The sequence below is a fragment of the Rhea americana genome, unplaced genomic scaffold (assembly GCF_003343005.1).
Source record: "Rhea americana isolate MKP2758 unplaced genomic scaffold, rheAme1 scaffold_543, whole genome shotgun sequence".
Lineage (NCBI taxonomy): Eukaryota > Metazoa > Chordata > Aves > Rheiformes > Rheidae > Rhea > Rhea americana.
The window spans coordinates 3,892-18,714 of NW_028186694.1; the positions used below are offsets into that span (position 1 = coordinate 3,892).

The 14,823-nt window shown below is 51.7% G+C and overlaps 1 protein-coding gene across 1 annotated transcript in view; it reads right to left on the reverse strand.

Annotated features, from left to right (window-relative positions):
* Positions 1-14,823, reverse strand: part of SETD2 (SET domain containing 2, histone lysine methyltransferase) — a 53,506-nt gene that overhangs the window by 3,635 nt on the left and 35,048 nt on the right. Inside the window, exons 12-18 of the mRNA XM_085318598.1 lie at positions 13,142-13,190; positions 11,767-11,947; positions 6,928-7,603; positions 4,454-4,588; positions 3,578-3,717; positions 733-957; positions 257-285 (exon numbers count right to left, since the gene is read on the reverse strand). Of these exons, the coding sequence (XP_085174724.1) occupies positions 257-285; positions 733-957; positions 3,578-3,717; positions 4,454-4,588; positions 6,928-7,603; positions 11,767-11,947; positions 13,142-13,190 (1,435 nt within the window). The remainder of the gene's footprint in view (positions 1-256; positions 286-732; positions 958-3,577; positions 3,718-4,453; positions 4,589-6,927; positions 7,604-11,766; positions 11,948-13,141; positions 13,191-14,823) is intronic.

Below are 14,823 nucleotides of genomic sequence, written 5' to 3' on the forward strand. Positions count from 1 at the left end.
TGCCTGCTCCCTGCCTGCTCCCTGCCTGCTCCCTGCCTGCTCCCTGCCTGCTCCCTGCCTGCTCCCTGCCTGCTCCTTGCTTGCTCCCTGCCTGCTCCCTGCCTGCTCCCTGCCTGCTCCCTGCCTGCTCCCTGCCTGCTCCCTGCCTGCTCCTTGCTTGCTCCCTGCCTGCTCCTTGCCTGCTCCCTGCCTGCTCCCTGCCGCTTTTCCTTGCTCACACCGTTTCCTCAGCAGGAACAGACTCTCTCGGTGTTACTTCGCAGCTTCTTTTTAACCAGCTCAGCCCTGGGCGTACACCAGACAACCCCCAGCAAGCAACTGCCCCGGGGGCTGAAAGCCCCAGTGCCTCCAGTAAGAGCTCCTGGGTGGGWAGGTACCTGCTGCCCCGCGTAAGGGGCGTGAGGGTCTCTATTCAGCGCAGGTCACTATGTCCTGGGAGGAAGAGGAGGTGGCAGCGGCGCAGAGAGCTCTGCRCAGCTCTCTCTGCCAGCAGAGCTGTCCCAGGGAAACGCTGGCAGCAACGAGGAGCAGCTCTTGTGAAGCGGCCACCAGGCAGCGTGGGGAGTACAGGGGCTCCCCAGACCTCCGGGGAACCCTCACCCACCACAAAAAGCATCAGATACTTCACCGTGCCAAGAGAAGAACAACTCTGTTAACCCTTTACCGCTACTGAAGCACAAAGAGCCAACGGCCAAATGGTTGATTCAGCCCTTAGGGCTTATTTCAGGTCACCGCAGCCCCTCTGTCACCCCCTCCATCCGCGCCGATCCCAAAGCCTGCAAACTCTGATGCCCACCTGTCCGCTCGGCCTGCCAGAAGGACACCAACGGTGACGCCGCACTTACCTTCATCGGATTCTCATCGTACGTTGGGGTCCCCAGGTCCATTTCAGCTTCATGTTCCAGGCTAGCGTCGTCTCCGGGGCTGTCCCAGGTAGGTGGATCCCACTGGGTTTGCCTGGAGAAAGACACACCGCTGTCACCCACTTAGAAGTAACCATACAAGCACCTGCTAATTTGCTAGCTGGATCAGCACCCACGTGGGATTCATCTCCCAAGCAGCTGTGCTGATACAGCGGAGAAGAGATGTGCTTCRGGGCGTGCTGCCGCTTTTCGCTGAAGCCAGGCTGCTTTGCAGCGCTCACACCACAGACTGATCCAAGTGGTCTACAACAGTCATTTCAACTCTCTCTAGCATGTTCTTGATGTGGAAAGATGGGAGACATCACCTCACAGACCTTGGAGCAAGCGCTTTCTTCCCTACCAAAGTATGCTCGCATGCACCTCAAACCATTCAGCAGCTCATCAGCAACCAGAATGAGCAACTGCCTGAAAGTATCATCGGACTGATGACGTGAAGCTCATCCATACCTTAAACGAAGCTGAACATTGTTCTAGTAGCAAGCTGGGAGCTTAGCAGAGCTCTCCTTGGCAAAGCGCACAGCACAAGGGAGGTGCCAGTCCAGCGCCACCATCTCAGATGACATGGATGAAGCCAACATACCTTGCTTAGACTCGCAAGCCAACAAGCAAGGAAGAGACACACTACAGCCAAACAGGGAAAGGCTGAAGGGATTTGGTCTAAATTCTCTCAAGCTGGTAAGAAAAAGAAGCCAGCAAAGGTGTTTGTCCTACTAAACCTGGAGGTGAGGACAGGACAGCTGCTGAAACGAGGAGAACGGGCAGCCATCAGCATGGAGAGCAAACACGAGCTGGTGCCAGGGAGCAGGACTGGTCATCCGGGAGGAACACAAGCAGGGCAAATTAGGAACAGCAGGAGAGATTGCTGTCTTTGCACGATTTCAGTATGGTCCTGCAGGGCCAGTACAGGACTTCCCAGGAGACAGCGGGACTCGCTGAAAAGCAGACTAAACAACAGGGATGCAAAGAGCTGATCCTCACCAGAGGTGACCTAACGCAGCAACTATTTTCCATCTCCAACTCGGTGGCTGCAGAGAGCCAGGGCTTTCMCTTCAATACAAAGAAAACCTGAACGCCTGCTTCAGAAGCACTCGCTTCTTTGAGTTTCTCAGGGGTTTTGACCCATGGTCAGAAACTGCTGCACTGTCCTAAGACATGCAATTAGAAGATGCATTTATCAACATCTTCTAGCAGGAACACCTCTAAAAAGTTCAAGATGAAGCACACTCAGTTAATAGCTTCTCGTGTCACGGGGGAAGATTCACAAAGGAGGTGTTCCTCAGCGACAGGTAAGGCTCAGTCACGTCTCCTTGTTTTATAGGGARACTGCCAAACCACAGCACAAATCCCTGCTCAGCATCAATGTTTTCTTCCTTTTCTGGGGCTTGGAAGGTCTCTTGTTTTGCTGCTGCTGCAACTTTGACTTTTAAGGTAGCAGGGCAAACTATTAGCTAACAGGAAATGGAAAAGGTCAATCGATGCAGAGAAAACGAATATAAGCAATAATACTTTTTAAGCCACATCAAGACACTGTCAGGATTTGTATGAAAAGAACTCAAGCTTAACCCTTCAAGAAGGTGAGCTCCCACACAGATCTCTCTTGAAGTTTGAAAATAAAATCAAAAACCATCCTTTTTAATGGTGTAAAATTCATGCTATTCCTTTTAGATACGTTCATAGGCACTGATCCAAAACCAGCATACCTTAAAGAACAGATCACAAAAGTAGGGGTAAAGYACTTAGCACTCAGCTAGGAAACTGAATTTCTTCTTCTTTCTTGCTCAAGAATAGACCAGAGGCTTACAGATGGAAAAAGTGAGGTTGGGGGGAGGAAAGTCTTTGATGCYGCACACCACTAATCACAGCAAGAGTAAGCTGCCAAAGACCTCGCATTCATGCGCCGTTCCATCCACAACKCTCTCAAGCGCTTTAAAAGACTCCTTAGACTGGGCTTATTTGTCCGGCGCTGTTGCCAAAGCCACATAGGTATTTTACGGAGCGAGAGTCTTACAAGGCTTCTATCTGTTAATGCTCCGAGCGCGTTCCAGGCTGGGGAGGGAAGCGCCGTTTCGGCAGCGCCCGTGGCAGGGAGCACCGTGGGACAAGGAAGAGAAAAGGAACRACACTTCAAAGCCGAAAGAGCAATGAGAACAACAGATTAGAAACTAAACTGAGCTCRAGCAAGATGCTGGTGAGAAAGTTGCTGCTTGCAGGGATAATCTGGTGGGATTTTTACAGTGGCACGTGCAGAAGCAGAGCCCGTTGCCACCGAGTTGTAACACTGAGCTACAACTCAGGGCYGAAAGCGTTGCACTTTTTAGAAGTCTCCAATGCATTTGACCATTTCGGAAATGTGGGAGGCTGAAGTCATCATTTGCAATGCATCAGTGCAACATGTTGCACTTCTGCTCCCACAGAAAACAAGAGCTCTGACCTCAGGCCAGATTTACTGGGGCGAGGGACAAGTTTCGAGCTATGGTAGCCTCCCATCCGCTGTGCTAATCAGCACCACTCTGCCGGCGATGTGTTCTGCGGTACATGGTGAGATGCTGAGGGCTGAGCCCCAGCAGCTACCGCTGCAGCTACCCCTATTTCTCCCCTACGYGCTTCCACACTTGAGAAATCCAGTTCCCGCCTCAAGTCAGCTGTAACCTTACCTTGTTATCACGTGGTAATAGTAGATCTTTCCCTCTGGATCTCGGGCTGTTTTCCAGTTGGGTGGGAGGACGATCGTTTTGGGTTTTGGAGGGGATGGTGGTGGCAAGTCCAGGAGGTTATTGGTCACCACAAGCTCTGGCTAAACGTACCATGAAAGAAGTGAACAAAATCAGCATTTTGGGGCGCCGGAGAGAGCTCCGTTACGCAGAGTGCCGGCGTGCACGTGTGACCCRGCACCCCAGCCTGCCTCTCCTTCCCTTGCCTCTGATCCACCAGAGTTCAAGGGAGCCCATAAGCAGCAGTGTTGCTCAGAGGGCTGATCAGAGTAGCACTGACCAATCTTTCCCTTCAAGGTAAAACGAAAACAACACCAGAGCTGTCCGAGGAAGTGGCAAGCGCTACGTCTCTCRCTTGCTCTTCGTCACCTGTTCACATCCTGAACTTATGAACACGCTGCTTTGGCACCGCTGCTCTTAAACCCTTCACAGCAGCACACACAGCGCAAACACCAGAGGCCATCGCTTATGACAGAAGGGTTTCAGTGGGAAAACCAGCTCTATAAACCAATATATCACTGCGTCACCCATATATAGCCCTCTTGGAGTGCTGGCAGAAGCGCTAGTGGATAGAGACCTGCACATGGGTGGGAACTGATCTGGGCTCAGAACCTCCAAAATTTGTTATCTAGGATGTGATGCCCCAAACCAGTCCAGAGATTGAATGATACCAGCACGCCGCAGTATAGGAGCTCCTTTGGCTGGTATTGCCAATGCTTTCGTGTCGTCCAGGAGTCACCATCACCTCCTGTCATCACCAGGCATCAAGCAAAGCAACAGCAAACCAGCACCCCAACCGGCCTGTGCGCTGAGCCTTACCTGCTGGATGGGCTGAGGCTGCCCGGCTGCTACAATAGTCGTCACTGCTGTCGGTGGCTGCACTATTACTCCCTGCGGATGAGCTGTGTAAATCTGCTGGCCCTGGATGTACTGAAGACCTGGCTGTGCATAACTCTGAAATGGAGCAAGAGAAATAAATCACTTCAGGTTTAAATTGTGGAAGGGCTTTAGTTAACTTATCTTCATATCTTCTTGAAGGGCAGTGATCTAAGACTTTCAAGTAGACTCTCAACATGCCCTAGGTGACCCTGCTTGAGCAGGAGAATTGGACTAGATGATCTCCAGAGGCCCCTTCCAACCTCAACAATTCTGTGATTCTGTGAAAATACTGAAACTCCTGGTTCAGGCCAGTTATCCCCTCATTACTCAAAAAAAGTGCAACACTGAGCAAAGCCACCTTATTTCTTGCCCCCAGCATGTTTATCATGAGTAAAATTTCCAATAGATCAAATGGCAGCAGGTATTTCAGAGCCTGCACAGCAAAAGAGCATCAGTGTTTCTCAAACTGACACACTTGTATAGCCAACACCTTATCACTGCAGATCAGGACATCTTCAGAGCAGGACCCACATGCCGGATTTCTCCCTCTATTTCAAATTATGAGACAGCTGCTACCCTCAGCGACTTTYGCTTCCAGCACCGTCTCCCATGTCCAACACAAAATCTAGAAAAACAGCAGTTCTTCAGGGACGCGTARATCCATCAAGGCATAATACCTTGCTCCTCTGTTCTCGATCCCTGAACCTTTTCATCAGGACAATTAAACATCTGCAATCTAGTCCATTYGTGGAGACAGAGAAGACCACATACAATGACAACGTATGTAGTAAAAAGACTTTCTGGCACCAAAGAAAGAAATACCAGTCACAAAACTGTCTTCTTGACACATAAAAAAGGATATTTGGTGAAGTCCTACATTATCCTTTGGGTAAATACCATCCTTTACCACTCTGGATGAAATCCATCCTTACTTATTTACAATAAGCAATAAATTCCAGAAGAAAAAGCAGAGCAATAATGAACAAAATAATGAGTCCACCAAGACTGACCCAATCATCAGATGTGCAGGGAGGGCAAGAGAAACTAGACCTGAAGGTTTTTATGGCTCCCCCTGGCCTCACTGCAACACATCTTGGTCTGCTCTCCGTTGTCCAAAATTCAAACAGTACACAGACTGGAGAGTCTACATCAAACACAAACACTGCCAACACAACAACATATCAGTCCTTGGAAGATCTGCGCGCCACAGAAGAGACCAAGGTGCTACCAGTGCCACAACCTAGCGGAGACATGCTGGAGGAGTCTCTGCCTGGTAGGCTCTATGTCTGGCAAGCAGCCTGACCMTGAAGCAAGGCACAGCAGCCAGACATTAAAAAAAAAAAGGATTGGATCATCTCTGCACCACCTGAGAGCACCAGCCCTGACACCAAGAGCCCATGCTCACCTGTGTGTAACCTCAYGTTTTATGGAAAGTAAGGGAAACAAAGTTGACTGCTACATTAAGGGGAAAAAAYCTTAACGTCCTTGAGACCTAAAGGAAGGTAACGTCAAAACCAAACAGCACAAACCAYTGACACACATGCTGGATTCTAGCACACGATCTTCACATATGATTGGCCTATTTGCTCTCCCAAGAGTCATAATATTGCCTACATCTCACTTTCAGGAAGAGCTAAGCATCAGCAATATAGCGTCCAGCTAAACGCTTACACCCTTGCTAATGAAGGTGAAGCACACAAAGAAAGAATTGAAGCATGACTTCTCTGAGCTCCAGGCTGYGCCTGGCCAAAGGGGATGTGTAATTCAAAGGGAACCAACACAGAAAACTGGTTTGGTTTTTCAAGTCATCTCAAGATGACAGGTGTGAGAACTTGGACCACTCAGCTGCAACGAACGGCCTGAACCCATACCCCGCACCGCTGCTGTTACTCACCACTCTCGCTTTGCCATCAGTCTGGGGCAGCAGATCCCCTAAAGRGGCTCATTTTACTGCAGACCTCTCCAGGCACAGATTTTCTTTTCACAACTGAGGAATCAAGCTGCATTTACAAGAACTGATAGCTCCAGCCCGTTTCTGAACACCTACTGAAGGCTAATACCTTCACGTTTTACTGTATTCTGTGCGGGCAGAAGCTCCTACCCATTCAAAAATAATCTCTGCCCAGCTGTTACCTTCTGCTTAGTCCCACTGACTAAGATGTATTGCAGTTTGGGCACAGCAAATAACCTACATAAATGTGCTTTTCTCAGCATCTTGGATGGAAAATGACCTGAGCAGCACTACTACAGCTTAATATCGCTGTAAAGCAGGATGGATCTAGGCAGCCTTATGCACCAGGACGGACCCTAGTGACAGGCACAAACAGCAGCTTTCCAGGTTGCAGGCTGCTTCACGGGGCGGTTGTGACACGCTGCGTTCGAGATGTCGCGGTGCGCTTTCTCGTGGGTATTACCTGTACGATCGGTGGGGTCGTCTGCGAGTAAGGGGACGTCACACCATAAACAGTCTGACAGGTCTGTCCCTGGTAATATATGGCTGGCTGGGACTGGGCTGGCGAGTACTGCTGTTGTACAGCGACAGTCTGCTGGCTGGAGTCCCAGACCCCGTAGCTCTGGCCCTGCACCGGCCCCGGGGCTGGCACGGGCAAGACGGCCACGTTCGGTTCCTGATGGACTACGGTGTCGCTTTGTGCTACATACTGCGGAGTTGTAACCTCCATCGTCGTTGCTACATGTTGGACTACTGGTACAGGCTGGGGTGTCGTTAAGGTTGGCTCCACCGTGTGCCCAACCAAAGTCTGCGGGTGCTCGTAGGCCGCCGGCGAGCACATCGAATCCATGCTCGGTGTGGGCAGCAGCACCTTGCCGGCGTTGGGGTTGCTGGGGTCCACGTAGGCCTGCATGGGGTAGCCGGGCGGGTAGCCGATGAAGCTGTGGTGGGGCGTGCCGTAGCCCATGGAGTCGTACGGAAGGGGGGACGCCATGCCCAGGTTCTGCAGCTGCTGCTGCTGCTTCTGAGCCTCCCGCTGGGCCACCTCCTGCTCAAAGAGCTTCCGCCGCTCCTCGGTGGACAGCTTGTTGCGATCTTTAAGCCGGACTTTCTTCTTCGAAGAAGCTGGCGTGTCATACCTGGAACAGAAAGAAAGGAGAACACTTTGTGAGACTTGCCCGGAAACACGCAGCTATGGGGCACCGAGACGTCCTCCAGCGGCAAGRTAAGGCATTCAGAGCCACCCAGGCACAACGCGCAAGAGCAGGGTGAGTTGCTAAAACGATTCATTTGCTTTTAGTTCTGACCCAGCCTGGCCACTCACAGAGAGGAGACACATCCTTCGGCCCAGCTCACTCAGGAGCAAGAAGCCCATGGCGCTGGCGGTCGTGGAAGAAGCTCCGCTGGACTAACTAACTCAGGTTCAACGCTGGCACCACAGGAGCTAACAGAGATCCAGACCGCAGAGAGTCTGCAAGACCGCAGGGCAGCGCCGAGTGATACCCAAGAGACGGAGGCAACCAGGGCTACGCCAAGGGCCAACGGGAACCCAAAGGGAGAGGGCAGAATGAGCGAGCATCCCTCCGCRTTGGCTGTGCAACTCGACCAGCCTGCGTCGGGGCGTCTCTGCCCCACCGCACGCGAGCAGGAGCAGGAAGCAGCTTCCAAGAGCCTCACGGGTCCCTGAACAGGGATGCAGCTCCCACTGCACCACCCGCGCAGGGCAGCGTGCAGGAACGCGTCGAGGAACCCCCCCGCTGCCGTAGCGCTCATCCCGACGGCACGTCCCCGTTCAGAGCTGCAGCACGGCTTTTACGCGGAGCCTCAGGGTTTTGGCAGAGCGGCCCGGCTAACAACAACGCCCGCGTGCCGCATTTTACGCGGGCAAGTTTGAGCGACACAAAGGAAACCCAAGCAGGAAAATCTACATGGAAACCATGCTGCACTGAGCTGCCCAGGCAGGAGCACCTCAGTCAACGCTAGAGCGAGATTGCAGCAAATTGCCCACCGACAGCATCTCCTTCGGCTGGTATTTCTGGGCTTGGTGGGCTGCAGGGGTTTGGTTTGGCTTTCAGCGAGTGAAAACCATTCGCTGAATTTTGAGCCGCGCCGGGTGCAAACACCCCGTCCCTCCTGCTTTAAGGAAACGGGCCGCGCAGGCAGCGCCTCGGAGCAGCCCCCGCGCGCCGAAGCCTTCCGGACGCCCCTTCCCGAGCGCTGCGCTCCAGACCCGCTCGCAGACGTTACTAAGAACAATGGAATTACAAACAACACATTTCTGTTTAGAGTTACGCTATTTACTAGACCACAGCTCTAGCTTTAAAAAAAAATTAACAACGTGGATGGATTCTTTTTAAGAGTAAGAATTTTTACCCCGAGATGCAGAGCAGCTGGAGGGATTTTTCCAAGGAGTTAAAAGAAAAAAAAAAGCTGGAGAACTTTGATCAGGCCTCCTCAACCATGGAAAATTTCAGATGAAAGGTGGATATTTTGAGAAGTTATGAGTGTGGTAAAACAGGGATTACAAGCAGAAATGCTTTGCAGCCGTAAGTATAATGGATTCTACAAAGCATCCAGTATACTCTTAATACACTAACYTCATGTTCATGTGTTCAATTTACATATCAAAAGCACACTGCTACCAATACATACACTTAAGATGTTCCTTCGGTTCCTCGGTCACATTCCCAGAGTAGCTGCAAGGATCTGTTAATACAAACCTTCCTGACACGAAGAGTTCCATTTAAATAATTCCAGTCCTTCTGGGCACTTGCCTTGGGAGCTTACAAGAGGGGCTGCTTGTGCGAAGGGACAGGCAGGAACATCGGGGCTCCAGCCTCGAGCGCAGCCAAGGCACAGCAGGCTGCAGCCCACCAGAGCTTGCATCTCCGCGGAGAAAGTCTTCGCTGAAAAGCAAGCRGTGGCAAGGCAGGAAAGAAAGGCAAGAGGACAGGAACGCACGCAAAGCCTCCTCGGAGGAAATCCCCAGCCAGCTTGGCCCCTCCTGTCCCCCATCTTTGCGCTGAGGATGGTGGTGACTGTGACTCTCCGAATTTGACTGTTCAGCATCACCATCGAACATGCTTTTCCTTGCTTTCTGCCTTCGGGGCTGTCTGAAATCCACTCACCTCACTTGCACCCTGTCCTCTGGCTGCGCTGGCAATGCTTTGGCGTTTGCTCTGTCCCCCTCGCCACCTTTATTTTTTGGCCCGTCCAATCTTTCGTATTCTTCTTCCACCTCTAACCACTGTGCCCAAATTAACGCATCTCTCTTACTCCGCTACAAAAAGTTCAGATCTTCTCAACCAACAGATTTATCTAACGGAGAACCAAGGAAACCTTACTGCACATGCACCCAAAGGAAACACGGACGCTCCTCCTCGGGAAAGCTGCTTGCCTGCAGCCCGCTGTGGCCTTAAACGACGTGCAGAAGGTGGGAATCGGCCTGACTGAACGCCCAGAGCAGCTCAGCGGGGCRGACGGTTCACCTCGCTTCACGCACGGCCACCCCAGCACGGCAGGGACCGGGGAGAAGCGGGTGAGGGCTTCCCACTGCTGACGCACCGACGGCCCCAGGTCCGAGACGGGTCCCAGGCAGGAGGGAACGGTGCGACTGCAAAGGCCTGAAAACCACGGGGAACTGGGCGAGGGGGGAGAGCTGGCCTCTCCTCCCGCGACGTTCAGCCACGCGCGCTTCACGGTGCTAATCCGACGCACCGGGCAGCGCGACCTCGGAGCGTGGCGCGGCAAGCAGGAACGGCACCGCAGCAGGACTCCCAGCAGCTTTCGTTAAGCACCTTCCGCTGGGAAACGAGGAGATGGCAAAAGCTACAAGCCCGAAACAACAAGAAGGCCAAAAATATATGTTCTTACGAAATCTCATGGTTTCAAATCTATCAGAAAATTTTTTAGCRTCCACACGGCCTTTTTCACGCTATTTATTGCCTCCTTTTTCCTATCTCTTTATGCAGTTCCTCCTYTCTCTCTCCTGCCCCCAGTCATCCGCGACATTTCCATCCTCCGAACAGACAAGTACAGTATTACCGATCTACGTCTTATTTTCTAGGCAGACATTTCAAACTTTTCCAGCAGAGCTCCCCACAAGCACAGAAGCATGCTCGGCTGGCTGATTCACCACCAACTGCTCTGTAATTACCAAGTTGCTTTAGATCCTATTTAATAGAGACAATAGAAAACCGACTGTTTTCTAAACCAGTGACTTCTTGGTAATCTTACTGCCTCTAATACGGTCTAACGTCTCCCTGAAACAAAAGACAGCATTTTCCTTCTCTTAATTAACAGGGAACTTTTGAGTAAGAAAACCTGGCAGCCTACATACAAGAGAAACAATGAAAAAACATTATAGTGGAAGTGCTGCTAGTGTGATTAAAAAGGTGGTACCTATTTTTTTTTCAAAAAAAATGTAATTAGTAGTGGCACCAAATGGCAGTACAAACAAGCAAGTTTCACAGTTCCTATTTGAAGGGAGCCTGTCCTAACCCTCTGAGCAGCTTACACCCCGTAGCAAGGAAAGGCTCCTCCAGTAATTAGTATTTTCTCCTTCTGCGTGATTCCTCAGGAGGAATTGGCTGGCTTTAAGGTGAAAGATGACTCCTATATTGCAGTTATTTATCACACGGCTCCCAGCTCTTGTAAATGCCCATTTCGCCTTTGCTGGTCGGCAGCAGTATTTCACGCGCAGGAGCACAGCTCCTGCTGGTGCAGCAGAGGTAGGCTGCTTTCTTTTTGTACTTTATCTAACACTTTCAATGTCTGTGAACACCGTAACTGAAAGTATGTTTATGTCTTCACTTTAGTCTATGCATCTAGTGCTTTGTTTCCCTGTATTTAAAAATACTTTTTTTTTTAAGATGTAAGTAAACTTGACATCCACACTCTCATCTGTATACTTTTGGGAAATRAAAGTGCAGAAGCTAAAGCTAGTTTACAATCATGGGGGAAAAAGGATAAAAGGAGGCTGACAGCATCTTCGATCTCTGTATTATTCACAAGCTCCGCACTAGGAAAGGTTTCCCTATCCGGTTGCCGGCGTGCTTGCAAAGGCAATGCTTAGAAAGAGCTTTGCGATTTTAAAATCGCCATGAAGGATGGAAGCAGCTCAGGAACTGAGACGCCTCCCAACTTGCATCACCCAACCTTACCGACTCGGTGACTCTGTGATCGTTACCGTCCGGGGAATACAACTCACCGCGCACACGGTATGCAACCAGGAGAAACCTTTCTCCCCCTGTCCCTGTATGTTTTCCAAGAGTGCGTGTTCCAAGAGTGTTTTCCAACTTGCCTGTCTTCTGGCCTCTTCGTTCCCCGCTCGTACGCCGAAGACGGCGGCGACAACGAATCTCGCCGCCTCTTCTTCTCTTTGCTCTGGCTCTGCCTCTCGGGCTCGCGCTCGCGGCTCAGGACGGGATTCTTGGGAGTAGGGGTCTGATCCCTGTGGCCTGCTGCCTCCCTCCCRCGGTCCGCTGTTAAGGAAGACGGGGAAAAATTGTTACAATTCAGTGTATTTCTAGCTCTGCCCTATATTAGCCAAAAGAGCCTCCAGTCAAACAAATTATAGCTCGCTATCATCTTCAGGGCTGCAGTACGGTTGGGATGAAACTTCCATTTTAAGTTTGTTTTTTAGATATTTCTCCCACTCTTGAACTGTTACCTAATGGACTAACATGCATCAGGCTTACTTTTCCTGTTCCTTCAGGAGGACATTGCTGCYGCTAAATAATCTGAACAGAAACGATGTGGAGCACTTTTCCACTGGAAAAAAATTGATTTGGAACCCAAACCTTCCACCAGCACGCTGCGGCCAACGCGGAGCACGTCCAAGGCAACCGCGGCGCCCTGCAGAGCCTCTCGCGAGTCCGAGTCCTCCCCACCTGGACATCAGAGCCTCTCGCGAGTCCTCCCCACCACAGCTGCCCTGGCGGCCTGCGTGGTTTCCATACGCGGGAAGGGAAAACGGAGCTGGGAAACACTGTCCCAGCCCGGGCCCTGCCCCAGGTCCCAGTGCTGCCRCCAGAGCTGCTTTACATGATCTTCTGGTCCTAACTACATTGGCCAGATGAGATTTTAATGTGGCTCAACATATGCAACCAGAGATGTTAAGATCTGAACTTGGGGCGTGATAAGAGCATCTATACACTGTGATGAAAASAGACGTTGCACTGAGTATGAAACTCCGATTTAAAGCATGCTCTTCTCCTCCTACAAGGAAATCTGATCTCTCCTACCAGGAGCTGCTCAGGCATCGCCTATACTGTCATATGCTGGATTCACAACAAGGCTACAGGCTCCAGGAGATCGAGCTCAGCCCCTGCAGTACTGCAGAGAGCCTAAGAGGGGAAAAAACTTCTCCCACCCTCCCGTCTGAGATGCCACCCACCGCTTCACCCCACCCACTGCTTAGTCACCTTCTCTGTTTACACTTCGCCCATTACGGCGGGAGCTGCTGCCTCTAGCAGATACGCGCAGCCCCCAACGGAACGAGCTCAGCCATCCGCCGCCGCACTACAAACAGCAGCGGAGCGTCAGCGCCGGTCTTCGGGCTCTGAGACGGTAAATATCGAGCTCCAAGTGGACAACCTCGCTCGATGGGATGCACCAAGAAAATTAATCTGTTCTGTAGGAGCAGAGTGATAAGCGAAAAAGCATTGACTACGTACCGCTGTTCTCCTTTTCTGCTTGACTCTTCTTCGGGATTCGGTACACCTCCTGCAAAACAATCCACAACCCAGAGTCAGATTTTCAGGCAGGCACATGAGCACATTCCCACCGTCTATGGGGCTGGAAGGGCCGTAACATGYTACTCTAGGAACTCTAGCACTTTACTCACAATTTAAAAACAAACAAAAAAAAAGTGGTTTCCTGAAGCTAACTTCGGTCTTTAAACATATCGTTGTGGTGCTTTCTATACATTATCTCTCATCAGCATTTCCCGTTCAAGCGGTTGATGTGGCTTTTGTACCAGGTGCTCCGGTCCCTGTTTCAGGAACCCAAGCACGCCRGCAACAGCGCCGCCCTCCTCGGGGGCTCTCAACACCTCTGCGCAGAGCTCGGTGGGAGAAAGGAATGATTTTTGCAAGTGCAAGAGCTACGGTCCAGAAGCAAAAGCACGCTTTCCTGCCTCTTATTTATCGTCAGTCCTGGTGTACTTGCAGTCAGGATTTAGGGGAAATACAGTGGAGGATGCTGAAGCCAGCACAGATTCCAGTTCAGTCTCCAGTGGCTGCACCACCCCAGCACGGCTAAAAGCAAAAGCAYTTTGCAGAGGCTCTTCCCAAGAAAACACCCTCATTCCGAAAGGGCGTCTACGGCCGCCGAACGCTGCCCTTGTGAACAGAACTGCAGACACACACATCCCAGCTGCTGCCTAATGAACACCGCGTGAACGTGCCTGCGCGCTGCGAAGGCGTGGAGACCCATGGCTGCACCCGTTCTGACCCGACATGCAACATCACTGCAACGCTGCTGCTCCGGAGGAACAYGGGCTGCTCCATCCTTACGTCCTCAGCTACCGCTGCAAAGCTCATCCGCCTCGTGGGCCTTCCGGGACCAGCCCTGAGCTGCCCGTCAGGGACTGTGAAGAAAGCTGGAAGCACCTACACTTCTCGAGACGCTCCCTGGCTTTGACGCTTGGTGTTTCAGGGCCCCGGGGAAACGAGGAGGAGACAGTCTCCACCGCAGGAGCTCGCCTGCCGTGAGCTGTGGGCCCAGGCAGGAGTCGTTGGGAGAGCAGCACCATCGGGCTGCGGCCACAAAACATGCAACACGTTTCCGGATGACTAAGCTTGCTCTTAATATCGCTGGTGCAGAGTCAGACCTGCAAAGCCTTGCACTCGAGCATTCCCCACCGCTGAGAAGAGCTGGGAGCGCATGCTGCCACCGCATCGCCTGCCGCAGCTCCACGTGCTCCCTCGAAGAGCGGTCGATGCCTGGCTATCCGGTATTCCTACCAAGGAAACCCGCTTGCTCCTTAGCTTCGTGTACTAAGCAGCCCCACGGTGTCCCAGGATCACAGAATGGTTGAGGGTGGAAGGGACCTCTGGACTAGACGATCTCCAGAGGTCCCTTCCAACCTCAACCATTCTGAGATCATCTAACGTCCGGAGACTTTTTACATCCTGCTTCTAACTAGAGGCAAGAGGAAGAAAAAAAAAGGGTTCAAGAAGATCAGGAAAGTCCAGAGTTAAAAGAGGGAAGAAGCACGACATGGTAGCCACCTCGCTAGTCTCGAAGCTCCCCTCTCCTGGCGGTTGCTTTATTTTCTGAAGACCAAGCTTGCTGCTCATATACCCACAGCGGAGCTCTCATGAAGCTCCGTGCCCTTGCAAACTCATTTTGAGCC